The 14,248-nt window shown below is 34.9% G+C and overlaps 1 protein-coding gene and 1 non-coding gene across 2 annotated transcripts in view; one reads left to right on the top strand and one right to left on the bottom strand.

Annotated features, from left to right (window-relative positions):
- Positions 1 to 13,926, bottom strand: part of LOC125678203 (myotubularin-related protein 2-like) — a 28,701-nt gene extending 14,775 nt beyond the window's left edge. Inside the window, exons 1-9 of the mRNA XM_048916449.2 lie at positions 13,634 to 13,926; positions 10,236 to 10,311; positions 9,961 to 10,055; positions 6,183 to 6,293; positions 4,118 to 4,219; positions 1,873 to 1,956; positions 1,214 to 1,288; positions 945 to 1,019; positions 95 to 286 (exon numbers count right to left, since the gene is read on the bottom strand). Of these exons, the coding sequence (XP_048772406.2) occupies positions 95 to 286; positions 945 to 1,019; positions 1,214 to 1,288; positions 1,873 to 1,956; positions 4,118 to 4,219; positions 6,183 to 6,293; positions 9,961 to 10,055; positions 10,236 to 10,311; positions 13,634 to 13,807 (984 nt within the window). The 5' untranslated portion in view covers positions 13,808 to 13,926. The remainder of the gene's footprint in view (positions 1 to 94; positions 287 to 944; positions 1,020 to 1,213; positions 1,289 to 1,872; positions 1,957 to 4,117; positions 4,220 to 6,182; positions 6,294 to 9,960; positions 10,056 to 10,235; positions 10,312 to 13,633) is intronic.
- Positions 10,868 to 10,940, top strand: Trnas-gga (transfer RNA serine (anticodon GGA)). Its single transcript has one exon. It is a non-coding gene; the product is annotated as a tRNA-Ser (tRNA).
- Positions 13,927 to 14,248: the final 322 nt, after the last annotated feature.

Raw genomic sequence — 14,248 nt, 5'->3', positions numbered from 1 at the left:
GTTATCTAACACATTGAACAGAGACTCACACATTGTAACACAGAGTGGGCTAGTTAACATGTTATTTAAAGCATAGGACAAATGGGCTAATTACCATGTTAGCTAAAGCATTGACGAGAGGCCTAGCATCCATGATATACAACTTGTGGGACTGTGCATTTGCATCCATAATGGTCTGTATGTAATGTTCATCTTGTCGATTTCTTCGGAGTGGAGCCCCGCCCACTAAGGGCTGCGCAGAACGAGTTATTGTAGCCTGACTCTCGGGGTGGATCCATGATAACACCTGATATTTTCATCAAAAGACAAACACATATCATATTTTGTCTTCAGCAGAAACAGAGTGTAAACTAATATTTGCTTGCCTGCATGTATATTGTTATTACAAGTTTCTTAAAAATTAAAAGAATATCATTGCTTTACACAATCAGAAATCTTAATCGCATATTTCCGTTTAGTAATAAAGACATTCATTTAAACATTATCTTCTAAATTATATTGTGGGATACAAAAGGGAAGAAATGGTACAATATTGATTTCTATGTCATAGGTCAAAGGTCATGGTACCAGAATTTGCCAATCAGATCTCGAGACCATAAACTGAGAATAGACCTAAGTCTAAATTTTGAATCTTTTGAAATAATTTTCATCAACAAGTAAAACTTTCAGCACATGTATTGTTTGCCTTTAATTTTTTTTTTTTAATGAACCAGCATTTTTTAAACATCTGTGCAAGATAAATCTCAAGATACAAGTTTATGGTCTTCAGGCCTGGTCTGTAAATAATATTTTTGATCGAAATGATACAAACTCAAGTATTTGTTTTTGTTCTTTACAGCAATGCAACATTCAACCTACACTGTACATGTTCTAATAATAAATGTAAAATACGAATACAACTAGTAAAGCTGTACTATAGTGTCTACAATACAACTAGTACTTACTGGCAGTCTGCTTCTGGACCGATGTGAAGCCACTTGCCGGAGATCATCATCTGACACAGACGCCGGAACCACAAGCTGCAAAATATTGAATACTTTGCTTGATTCATAGAAGACTGAGAGTATATTGTACATCTCCTGAACAGTGACACGAGTAAAAAGGAAAATAGAAAATGTTGAATTCTTTGATTTATTGAAGACTGAGAATGTATTGCACATCTCCTGAACAGTGATATGGAGGTTTAAGTACAAGTTAGATAAGAATTTGTTACCACGGAGGGATATGTGTCACATAACTCGTACTTCTCGTTGATTTTCGTAATTCTCCAGCTCTCCGGAGGAAGACCCTGAGAGACACAAACAAAGTATTAGACAGAAGTTTACTGTGTACGGAAAAACCTGCAATGGAAGGTAGTCACATTTCTGCACTGGTTTCCTTATATGTTGATTTCAGTGTTTTCATGGTGCTGCCAGATTACATATTTTTCTCATAAAGAATTGGTAGAGAGTAGTTATAAACCATCAATTTACACATCAAAATCAGGATTTCTTTGACAATGTGATGTCCCACCGAAATAAGTAAAACTACATTGTATAGAACAAATGATCTTAATAAACACTACCTATCCTGATCTTTAGCAAACACTACTTAATTAATCTTGTGTATACACTACTATCTTTTTTCTTTTTTTTTTTTATCTTTTATTTAAAATACTTATTTCATAATGCAAACATACATCATAACAATCATAATGCATATCATACATCAGAAAGATCAGAAAAATTCATTTTTCCATTTCATATAATGCATACATGATAATAATAGTGATGCATTTCAAAATACATATCATACATAAGAAAATTTTCTTATGCATGATATGTACACTACTATCTTTAGTAAAAACTGCATACATGTATCAAATAACACTACCTGTCGCTTGTATTCTTCTTCAGGGTTATACACTTTCCAGCCATCAATCCCGTAGTCTTCTTTAAATTCAAATGCAAAAAGTTGCTGAAAGACGTAAATAATTTTATGTTAATTAAAATGTAATCTACAATCTCATGAATATCATTTGTTCTTTGATCATGCCTATGCAAATTAACCAAAGATGTCACTCCCCCTGATCTTGTTTTACAAAATTATCTCCCTTACACACACTTCAGTCTCTATAAAAACCTTTTAGAAACACAAGCCAGATGGACATTTCCTATTTAGGAACATTCTAACTTGCCCAAATAAAATCTAGAATTTTATTTCAATACATTTTCATCATTTTTCACTTGCCTGTCAGTTCATTACTGAGGTAAATTGTACTGAATCAGACCCACATCTACAGTCCCTGAAACGTTCTACTTTCCAACTTAAACGGTGAATGCATGGTGAGCGAATGGTGAATGCACGCAGAGCGAACGGTGAGCGCATGCAGAGCGAACGGTGAACGCAATTTGGTGACCGGTGAACACAGAGTGAACGGTGAGCGCATGGTGACCGCAAAATGGTCTATTCATTTGGTATATTTCAGATTTTTCCCTTGGATTGTACTTACTTTATAATCAGGTAGAAAATATATATTTGAATACATGTTTGGTCATTTTTGTGCATATACTGGATGTATATTTCTCATGAAAATGATCGTAAATTTCACGTAGCAATCAAGCACAAACAAAAGAAAAGATCATATGTACATTGTTTACAGTATTACATATACAGATACATATATACATGAAAAATAGAAACATATATCTTATGATATTTACTTAAAAATCTCGACGTTTACATAGATCGTGAATATTAGTGTGTCATCTCGGTATACTGCATGTAATTATATATTTTGACATAAGATACATAGTATTTAATTTCTTAATACAAGAGTATAAATGATGCATGCGAAATAAAGATTAGCGTTAAGAATTTATATGTGTACATGCATGACTTTAAAATTTACGAGCGTGGTCGTTTGGATTACACGATATTAAAAACCATCCCTGAAAGGAGTCAAGATAAATCCATTAAACAACCAACACAGGTAGAACAAGCATCTCGTGTTGACACCTGAACGCTTCTAAATAGTATAAAAGGTTTATTCCCACATATTTTTTTGCATAACTTTGCATAATTCACTTTACTGTAAATACATTATACATGTATAGCATATCGACCTGAGGAAATTAACCCAGAATTAATGTACGTATGTACAAAATAAATAGCGTGACCATTAATTTACATTTAGATTGTGTAATATTTGTATATTCTTAATGCAGATAAAATTGTTTATTGTACTGAACTATACGTAGATCATATGTGGCGCAGAAATGTACGAGAAATTTTTCATCTTTATATCAGAGACAAACGATTCAAAAGTTTCAAATTTGGGGAAAGGAATAAAAACATTTGTCGACAATGTCTCTCATAAATATAGGCGTAAAAATATCAGAAATACTTGTCAAAGAGCATGTCAAGTGAGACAAAATAAAATATAATAAATTGTGCGTTTGCCCAATCTTGAAAATGTTAAAATGATAATTCGAGTGGGGGTGAGGTATCTATTAACTGAAACTGCCTCATTATGTATATGTATAAGGGTTAGATTCATAACTGAAGGCTCTTGCATTTCTCTCTCATTCAGAGCTTCTCCAACTTTTTAACCAAACAATACTTGTGTTTTGTAATGATAATAACAATGATTTATTCTATTCTTTGAAATTGATTAGTGGTCTGCAGTTTTCCTTGAATTTTCGCAGTTGATAATCCTGATATTTGTACTTTATAAATTAAATTTCTGATATAATAAGAAAGTTTACTTTCACTATTACGCACACGTTCCTTTTTCATTTTTGCCTTGCTACGAAAATCGATCCTTTGACTTTGGTGTTCCGAATGACAGTGAACGGTGAACACACGGTGAGCGCAAAACTGTAAATGGTGAACCCACAGTAGAACATTTCAGGGACTGTAGTAGCCTTGGGTGACAGGCTAGTGCTTTTGTGAAGACAGAATCATTTTCAGAATAAATTGAAGTAAAAAGCTTTACTGCTGTTAATCAAACATTTATCAGAACGACTTATATGTAACTCAATGCTTCGTTCCACCCATCAATGACACAATAAATAGAAAAATGAGTTTATGAATTGCCATTATATCACTGAAATGAATCTAAGATACTCCAGAATACCTGTTTGTTTGTGACAGGGAAAGCAAACTGTTGAATTTTCTCAAACACCTGACGCCTGGAGTGGTTTTCTTGTCTGTGGGCAAATCGTATGTTTCTGACATCCTGCAGAGCAGCAATCAAAAGTATTACACATTACTGTGATATACCTAATAAAAATATTACACTTTACTGTGATATAATAAAAATATTACACTTTACTGTGATATAATAAAAATATTACACGTTACTGTGATATAATAAAAATATTACACTTTACTGTGATATAATAAAAATATTACATGTTACTGTTATATAATAAAAATATTGCACGTTACTGATATAATAAAAATATTACACATTACTGTGATATAATAAAAATATTAGACGTTACTGTGATATAATAAAAATATTAGACGTTACTGTGATATAATGAAAATATTACACATTACTGTGATATAATAAAAATATTAGACATTACTGTGATATAATAAAAATATTACACATTACTGATATAATAAAAATATTACACTTTACTGTGATATAATGAAAATATTACACGTTACTGTGATATAATAAAAATATTATATGTTACTGTGATATAATAAAAATAACTAAGTAATATATTAACGTAATTCATCAAAATTAATTGACTTCAGACATATAAATCCTGGAAGCTGTTAACAAATACACCATGTACATCTGATAGCCATTTATTTAGCTTGTGTGTTATTATTTTAATGCCAATATGTTAAACTGCCACACAAAACAACTGATGTTGGGGAATTATCTTGCTAAATCTTTTTCTTGCACATTGGGCATGCATAATTCCTGTATGTAAATTTCCAGGTCCACAGCATCAGAGGACAAATGGGTAGTTTTGTTTTGTCAGTCTCTGATAAAATCTTATGAAATACTTAACAGTGAGCCCAACTCTAGAGATTACCCAGAAAAAAATCTGAGCTGCAAAAACACCCCCATATTTTTTTTTTATGCTTTAGAAGAAAATCTTGCAAAGTCATGTCTTGTTAACCTGAGACTATAAACTTTAGCGTATTCCTCAATTTCATCCTAATGTTATGAACCCCTGCACAATGCAGTGTGACATATTGATTGGAAATGAGAAGGGCTATAAATGTATAACAAAATATAACAAGAGGTACTGTGAGCAATGCTCACTAAGAATACCCCCCGCTTACCCCAATCTCCCAAAGGGTGCGATGAAAAACCCCGTTAAAGAATTTAAATGGAAACCATATTGCTACTTTGATGTCCAATGCACGTGACCTTTGACCTTTTTGACCCCAAAATCAATAGGGAACATCTTCATCCCATGGGTAGTCCATATGTATGATATGGTGACTGTAGGTGGAAAGGATAACGCTTTAGAGCCCGGAAACCATATTGCTACTTCGATGTCCAGTGCACTTGACCTTTGACCTTTTGACCCCAAAATCAATAGGGAACATCTTCATCCCATGGGTAGTCTATATGTACGATATGGTGACTGTAGGTGGAAAGGATAACGCTTTAGAGCCCGGAAACCATATTGCTACTTCGATGTCCAGTGTGCTTGACCTTTGACCTTTTGACCCCAAAATCAATAGGGAACATCTTCATCCCATGGGTAGTCCATATATATGATATGGTGATGGTAGGTGGAAAGGATAATACTTTAGAGCACGGAAACCATTGCGTCTACAGACGGACGGACGGACAGACGAACAACCCGATTCCAGTATACCCCCCCCCCCCCCATAACTTGTTGCGGGGGGTATAATAATATTTATCATCTTTGGCACAGGGCAAGATGGTTGATGTGAAGTGTATTGTTTACCCTGCATATAGAGAAATTGACAAGGAATCATAGAAGTCTGGGGAAAACAATGAATATATTTGTCTATTTTCATGCACTTTCAGTGGTAAAATATTGTGTGTTAGTTCCTTGTAAAAGTTGGACTTCCTGGAAAATTTTGCATAGGAACCCACTCCCTTGGGAAAAAACCTCTGGATCCACGTATGTAGCTGTGCTTGCCCTTATGGCAGCACTTCTTATTTCTGTATAAAACAATGATGGTCAATCTCTCACCTTGCACAGAAGGTCGATTCCATACGCATTCTCTCCTCGGCTTGTTGCGCCCCCAATTTTCTCTATTTTACTGATAACACCCAGAGGAACATCCAGCACAAAAGGAGATTCCTGTTATATATATAAGCTTATGCTTACTTTATCCTTATCAGGTTCAGTGTACATATAGCATGACTCAATTATTGACACTATAAGTGACATTTGATGCAATTGTGAATTAATTCTTCTGATGAACTCAAAAATATAGGTATATGTAGTACAGTATTCATAGTATGTACTAGTACATGTAGGTACTATAGTATTCATAGTATGTACTAGTATATGTAGGTACTATAGTATTCATAGTATGAACTAGTACATGTAAGTACTATAGTATTCATAGTATGAACTAGTACAGTCCCTGAAACGTTCTTCTTTCCCACTTAAACAGTGAGCGAACGGTGAACGCACGGTGAGTGAACGGTGAATGAACGCAGAGTGAACGGTGAACGCAATTTAGTGAACGGTGAGCGAACGCAGAGCGCAAAGTGAACGGTGAGTGAACGTAGAGCGCACGCTGAACACAAAATGATCTATTTACTTGGAATGTTTAGGATTTTTCCCTGGAATTTTACTTATTTCATAATCAAGTACTAAAATACATATGTACATGCATATTTCATCAATTAATAAAAAATTAAATAAACCGGAATCATGATACAGCATATTTTACAGTTCTGGATATATTCAATGTAACATATTTTTGTACAAGTATACATGTATATATTTCATGAAATTATCGCAAATTGTACATTAATACACGCAACAGTCATACACAAACAAAAGCAAATTTCGTATGTACATTGTGTATACCATTATATGTACAGATACATTTAATGCATGGGTATAATATATATACAATGAATGTGAAAAAGAAAACACTATAGTCTACATGTGTAGTGACATCAATAATTAACAGGTGTTCATGTATGGCTTCAAACTTTACGAGCTCGAGCTCGATTGTTTGGGATACCTGTAATTAACAAACAACCCCGAAAGGAGTCAAGATACATGTAGATGCAGTAAACAAACAATACGGACGGTATACCCTGTGTCAACACCTCAACACTCCTAACAGTATTAAATATTCCTACTTACATTTTGTGTCATTCAATTGTTGCAGCTAAATCGACCCGAGGAAATAATCCTAGAATTTATGCACATGTAAGTACAAAACTTACTATTTTTATTATTATTGTGACCATAGATTGCAGTTAGATTGAGTAATATTTGTATAATGTTTAAAAGCTAATGCAGAAACGTACAAGATAAACAATTACATGTTTGCACTAAGGACAAATGTTACAAAAGTTTCAAATTTGGCAAGAGTAGTAAATATCAGTTCATTGACAATGTCTTACATAAATATAGACGTAAAATAGTTATATCAATTTGACATTCTGACACGTACATACGGTACAATGTACATTATGTAGCATCGTTTGTTTGTTTTTATTTTTCAAAGTAAGGGGGGGGGGGGGGGGTTGGTTGGTTAACTTGTTTAAAACTCGTGTCAAGCAATGCAAAATAATTATAATAATTTGTGCATTTGCCCGAACTTGTAAATGCTAAATCGTCAACACCGGGAAAGAGGTTTTCAATACCTGAAACTGCCTTATTTTTTGTACTTGGGTTAAATTCATAACGACAAACTCTGATATTCGTCTCTCATTTAGATTTTTTTTTAACTAAAGCTCAAATGAACCTTTCGGCATTCACAGTGGATAATCCTGACATTTTGTATTTCAAAATTAAATTTCTGATACAGTAAGAAAGCCTCCTTCCACTGTTACGCACATGATCAATTTTCATTTTCGCCTTGCTATCAAGATTGGTCCTTTCACTTTGGTGTTCCGAATGACAATGGAAAGACTGAATGATGAACGAACAGTGAGCGCACGATGAATGCTTTGTGAACGGTGAACAAACGGTGAGCACACAGTGAACGCAAAACTGTGAACGGAGAGCGCATGCTGAAAGAACGGTGAACGCACGCTGAATGAACGGTGAGCGAACAGAAAAATGGTAAAGTAGAACGTTTCAGGGACTGTACATGCAGGTACTATGGTATTCATAGTATGTACTAGGCCACATTTAAAAATATGTTTGTTTCCCCTCTCCCGACCCTAAATTTCAGAGGAAGGTCGGTAGGTAGGTAAAAAGTTTTTTTTTAGCTAGCAGAATTTTATTTATTATGAAATTCCCATAACCATTAACAATGCCCGATACCAATTAAACGTCGTGAAGCACATCATCCATGTTTCCTCATCAAACTCGTATAGTCAGTTCTCGTGTAAATTCTGCTTTGATTGCCACGTTTTGCAATTAGGGAAGGTGTCGATATTTCGGACAGTACTTCATGTATTTTGGAAATGCTCATTATCTAACCACTAAACTTAGGCATTGGACTACATGTATACATATTGGTTGATTCGACGAACATTGGGTTTCATCAGAATTTTCTCTGCTATTTATGCCACATACTAACACTTAAATAAAGTTAGGGAGAATGTTGTAACTATGGACAATGGTGTTAGTTTTGGACACATGGTGTTATAAAATTGGTAAAGTCGGTTGCTGTCTTTTATTTATGGTTCACTGACATTTTGTGCTTTTGTTTTTTGCACATTATCTTAATTTATATATGATAGTGATTTTGATTATATTTTTAAATGATATCGGTAGATCTAGTTTACCAGAAAACGTTTCAACGGGACTTGATTTTGCCGATCAAACAAAATGGATGCTGACATCAACCAATCAGAGCTGAGTTACACATGTGCATATAATTAGGTGTTTTCCAGTTTGTAAATATAGCATTAGTTCAGAAATAAGTTAAATTGAGAATGCTTCAGATTGACTGTCAAAAATATCGCATCCGTCTGAAATATCAACACTTTCCCCTACTGAAGAACACAACTTGCACACTGGATGCCCCGAATTCTCTTGTTTCCTCGCTTCTCGTATAGACAACATTTCTCCATCTCGATCTTGCAGATCACTAGTCCGAATTGCGAGCCGAATTCAATGTTAAACTCACTTGTAACTAATCAATAAAACAATCATGATTCTTGTACTTATTAATATCGATTAAAAGAAAATATCAATCCAAAATTTGATATTAAACAGAAGCCAACAATTGTAGTCAACCGAATTTTCACTGCCATTTGAGCAAACGAGTCTCATGACTCAAAACAAAGCTCGACAGTTTGATAAAATGTTTTCAAGAGACTGTTTATGTGATGAAAGAACCCATAAAATCGATATTAGTAAGTACAAGAAGAATCGTTTTATTGATTAGTCATGAGCTTAAAATTGAATTCGGTTTGTAAGTATTTGAAATCGGCCAGAGAATGCCGCCTCCAGCTGGAGGCGGCGAAATTTCTAGATTTCGGACCAGAACACCTCCTGTATTCATATTATTATTTTCTAATTTTGGATCGAAACCAAAGATATAGAAAATTTTTGTCATTATAAAATACTGATCTGCACCAGAAACGACCTTGAAATTTTCTTAAAATTAAAAAAAAAAAACTTCACCAGAATGGCGTAATAAAAACTTATGGGTCGGTGTGAATATTCAGACTCGGTCGGGCGAGGGGAAACAAACAATATTTTTATTTTGGCCCTAGTACACATATGTGCTATAGTATTCATAATATATACTAGTACATATATGTACAATAGTATTCATAGTATAACCTGCTGAATACAAAAACAAAATCATTCTTTGACCTACCCGCTCCACACTATTAAAGTACAGCTTGTAGTTGGTGACTGTAAGAGTTCCTTTGATTGGTCTGTTGTAAGGGCAAAGATACGTTACATTTTCATCTGAAACAAATATGTTGAAAATTATTCTTCTGAACCCAGTTGAACAAAAGTTAGTTAACTTTACTGACAATCAAATTCAACTCACCTTTGTGCAACTGGGTCTAGATTACAATCTTTACACTGTAAACATGATAAAATGACAGTCATTATGTATTAATAATTGTATTTCTGGTACTATACCTATTCCTTGCACTTTTTCTCCAAGCAGCAATGGAATTTCTTCATTTGCTGCTACTTTGGAAGACTCAAATGAAACCTGAAAATAGTTTTCTGTAAGTTAATGTTTCGTTTACGCTGTAAATAACTAACTTATAGCTGTACACAACACCCTATTCCAAAAGATTAGAGCTTCAAAGGATAATAAAGAAATTTGCATTATACACATGCACTTCATATGATGTTTGTTCACTACACAAGCAATCCAGATTAGCCCCCACCACACAAGCAATCTAGATTAGCCCCCACTACACATCAAGCAATCTAGATTAGCCCCCACTACACATCAAGCAATCTAGATTGGCCCCATTTAAGTTTATATGCAACTGTGTAACAGGAAGGGAGAAAATGTAAACCTAAGTGGCCAGGTAGCTCAGTTGGGAGAGCACCTGACTAGAGATTTAGGGGGTCCGGATTCGAATCCTGGTCTAGTTCGTAGCATTTTGATTCTCCCCTTTTGTTACATTTGGTGTCACTGACCATCCCTGGACTTCAGGTGAAAGTCCTGGCAGATGCAAAAAGAATCTGATTGTATTTGAGGACGAAGACATTTAAGGAGGGAGGAATGTAGCAGTCAGCTGGGTTCGATTGCCGGTGGCCAGATAGCTCAGTTGGTAGAGCACCTGACTGGAGATTCAGGGGGGCTGGGTTCGAATACCAGTCTGGTCTATTGCATTTTCCCCCTTCCTGTTACTTTTGGTGTCGTAGTCTAGTCCACTCCCTGGAACAGACAGGTGAAAATGCCTGTCAGGGAATAAAGATCCTGGGTTGACGTCTTCAAGTGTGAAGACATTTAAGGAGGGAAAAATGTAGCATTCAGCTGGTGGCCAGATAGCTCTGCATGCCTAATTGTAGATCTACAGGTAATTGAAGACCTACGGAAGACTTACAAAAATATAGGCTATATACATCAAAACTTATATGATTTTCTCATTAAGCATCTCTCAAATATCTAATATAAACAAAACAAAATTGACAAAAAGGTTTTAAAGTATATTTCCAAAGCCCAGTAGGGAGAACTATTTTTCTCTCTTACAGAGCAAGAACGATAACTCGCATAAATGTCATAACTACACATTAGCTGTTCAATTGATAATCATTTCTTTTCAGTTTTTTTTTAAGGTCTTGATTTCAAGAGCCAGGGCCTTTCCTATTGGGAAAAATAGCGACATTTACTTGATATTGGGAAATATGTTTCATACAAAGAAATAGCGAAAAACCCAATTCAATGTGCTTTAAGGTATAATTGGGCTCCTTCCGACTTTCAATTTGGTCAAAGCTTACCTCATTCAAATAAGCAGAGACCAAAAAATTTGATTTACTGAAGAATTTTGAGGCAAAAATTGTAATCTGTGGGCCTGTGAAGAAGATTTATGAACAATTTGACTACCCTTCTTGATTTTTTTTCATTGTTTGGGAATTTCAAAGCAAAAATTGGGGAAAATACCTGCTTTTTAGCTTTGGAATGGGGCCTTATTTCGGCCCCCTACAGACCCCCCAAAAAATCCCTGCTTTTATATTTTCTTTGTTAAAAATCAGGAAAAAAAACATTTCAAAATTGTACATCAAAAAGTAAAAGAAATGATTTGTAGAAATATGTATTTATGCGAGTTATCGTTCTTGCACTAGGTCATCTTAAAGAAAAAAATTCTCCCCATACAAAGCTTTATAAATACACTTTAAAACTTATTTCCATCAAAATTAATTGCATTTATTATATATTAGCTGTAGAATTGTAGCTCTCTGGAAAAAATATTGGGACAGATCAGAGAGCTACAGATCCACCCCTCATAAAAACCTTAAATTTTCAGCACAGAAAAAATGTGTACTACTGTAAAGGCCTTATATCATTGTATTCTTGAATCACCGTCTCATAAATCTAATATTAAAAAATTCTAAACATATTTTCCTTCTATACTTGTATCCATATAAGGCCTAAACCATGCACATTCTTTTTCTGTGCTGAAAATCGAAGGATTTTGTAAGGGGTGGATCTGTAGCTCTCTGATCTGTCCCAATGTTTTTACACAGAGCTACAGTTCTCCAGCTAATGATATATATTTCAGAGTAATCTCAGCAAGATTTGTAAGAGGCTTCAGTCCAAATATCATAAGTGATTCGGGAAATCTTGCCTGAACTTTGGCCGCTTGTTGCGATCAAAATGGGTTAAACTGAATTTCTTGTTCGCTTCAACTTTTCGCCTTATTAACACCCTATCACAATGAGACATGCATTTCTTACCATGGTGTAAATCCCACAGTAAATAAAGTTGGCTATTTTCGATTACTGATTGACAATTACTTTGTACAAAGCATTTAAAAAAAATTAAAAGCAATAAAAAGAAAACTCAATATTTAATCAATATATTTGAAGGCATCCTAAACTATCAAAACTCTTCAGTGTTGAGAAGGTAAATATGAAATGGTGGCCGTTTGCAATGGCTTCGAAAATAGCCAACTTTATTTACTGTGGGATTTACACCTTGTAAAGGTAAGAAATGCATGTTTCAATGTGATAGGGAGTTAATAGGATGTCTAAGGCAAAAATTTGAAGCGGGCAAGAAATTCAGTTTAATTTCCCGAATCACTTTGTGTGACATTGGTCTGAGATTCGGAAGAGGCCTAAGTCCAAATATCCAGCTTTGATGAATTTCACTGAGATTAATTTGAGAGATGCTTAATAAGAAAAAAATTAGTTGTGATGTATATAGACCACACTTTTGTATACATGTCTTCAATTACCCGTAGGTCTTCAATTAGATATGCTCCAGATAACTTTAATAGTTGTAGTTGGTAGAGCACCTGACTAGAGATTCAGGGAGCCCGGGTTCGAATCCCGTTTTGGTTTGTTGAATTACTCTCTTCCTGTAAACATTACCATAAACAGGTGTTTTGGCATCTTTATTGAAAATGGCAAATCCTGTGAAACGCTGAATATTAAAGTGTGACACCAACTCAACATGATGCGAATTGTATCTATGAAATTGACAACAGAGTCAAGAAATTGCATATCAAAGTTGCTGCGTAAGAGGGAAGCAGTCTGAAATCCAATACACATCGTTCAGTGTTTTTGTTTCGATTAATATATTTGAAGAAGTATCAGACATTTTAGCACTTTTTCTTCTTTTCACGTGAAACACGAAGATATGTACTCCATGGGTGGTTTTTCTCGGTTGTACGGGATATATTTACTCTCGTTTGAGAGGGATACTCGCGTTTTAGCGAGAATATCTCGCTATCTGGCTATAGCTGTATAGGGGAAGTGTTCCCGACCTGTGTAATACATATGTATACAAAATTGGACGAGTGTACCCCATTGAAATAAAGCTTTATTTGCTACAGAGTCCATTAAGATAAAGTTACCTTTGCTGGCTCTGCTGCAACAGGCTGCTCCGCGGAGGAATTTGAGGAAGTTGAACACAGAGACTTGGAGGGCGAGACAGATTCCTTAGAACTGTTTGTGGATGAAGGTTCAGACATGGAGTCCGTGCTAGTTCCAGCGATTACAGGCGCGCCGTCCTTATCTGTTCCATCCATTTTACGCCTTTTCCGTGCAAAGAATTTATTTTGAAGTCAAATTAACCTAAACTAAACATTTTCTATTTCTGACATCTCTTCTTCCACTAGGCGTCGCTAAATTTATATTTCATTGGTTTTTCGTGTACTGAAGAGCTGTGCACATAAGTCGTACTTGAAAAATTCGTACTAGTCAAGACTAAAATACGAGAGAGAGAGAGAGAGAGAGAGAGAGAGAGAGAGAGAGAGAGAGAGAGAGAGAGTTTGTGTAAGGTTAATTAGAAGACCCGCGGCAAAAACAAGTTATTGCAGTATATCCGATCCATTAATGCATTCATTTTCACAAAAAGTCAATATCTTCAGCACTAAATCTTTTGTGAAAACAAAATGCCAAAGTTTTAGTGAAATAAAGATAGCTGAGAGAGTGAGTAGATGATGTTCAGATCTATTTACAGTAGAGCT

Source organism: Ostrea edulis, chromosome 2 (assembly GCF_947568905.1).
Source record: "Ostrea edulis chromosome 2, xbOstEdul1.1, whole genome shotgun sequence".
NCBI lineage: Eukaryota > Metazoa > Mollusca > Bivalvia > Ostreida > Ostreidae > Ostrea > Ostrea edulis.
Note: the sequence above shows the minus strand (reverse complement) of the source record. Positions and strands in the feature narration are given on the sequence as shown.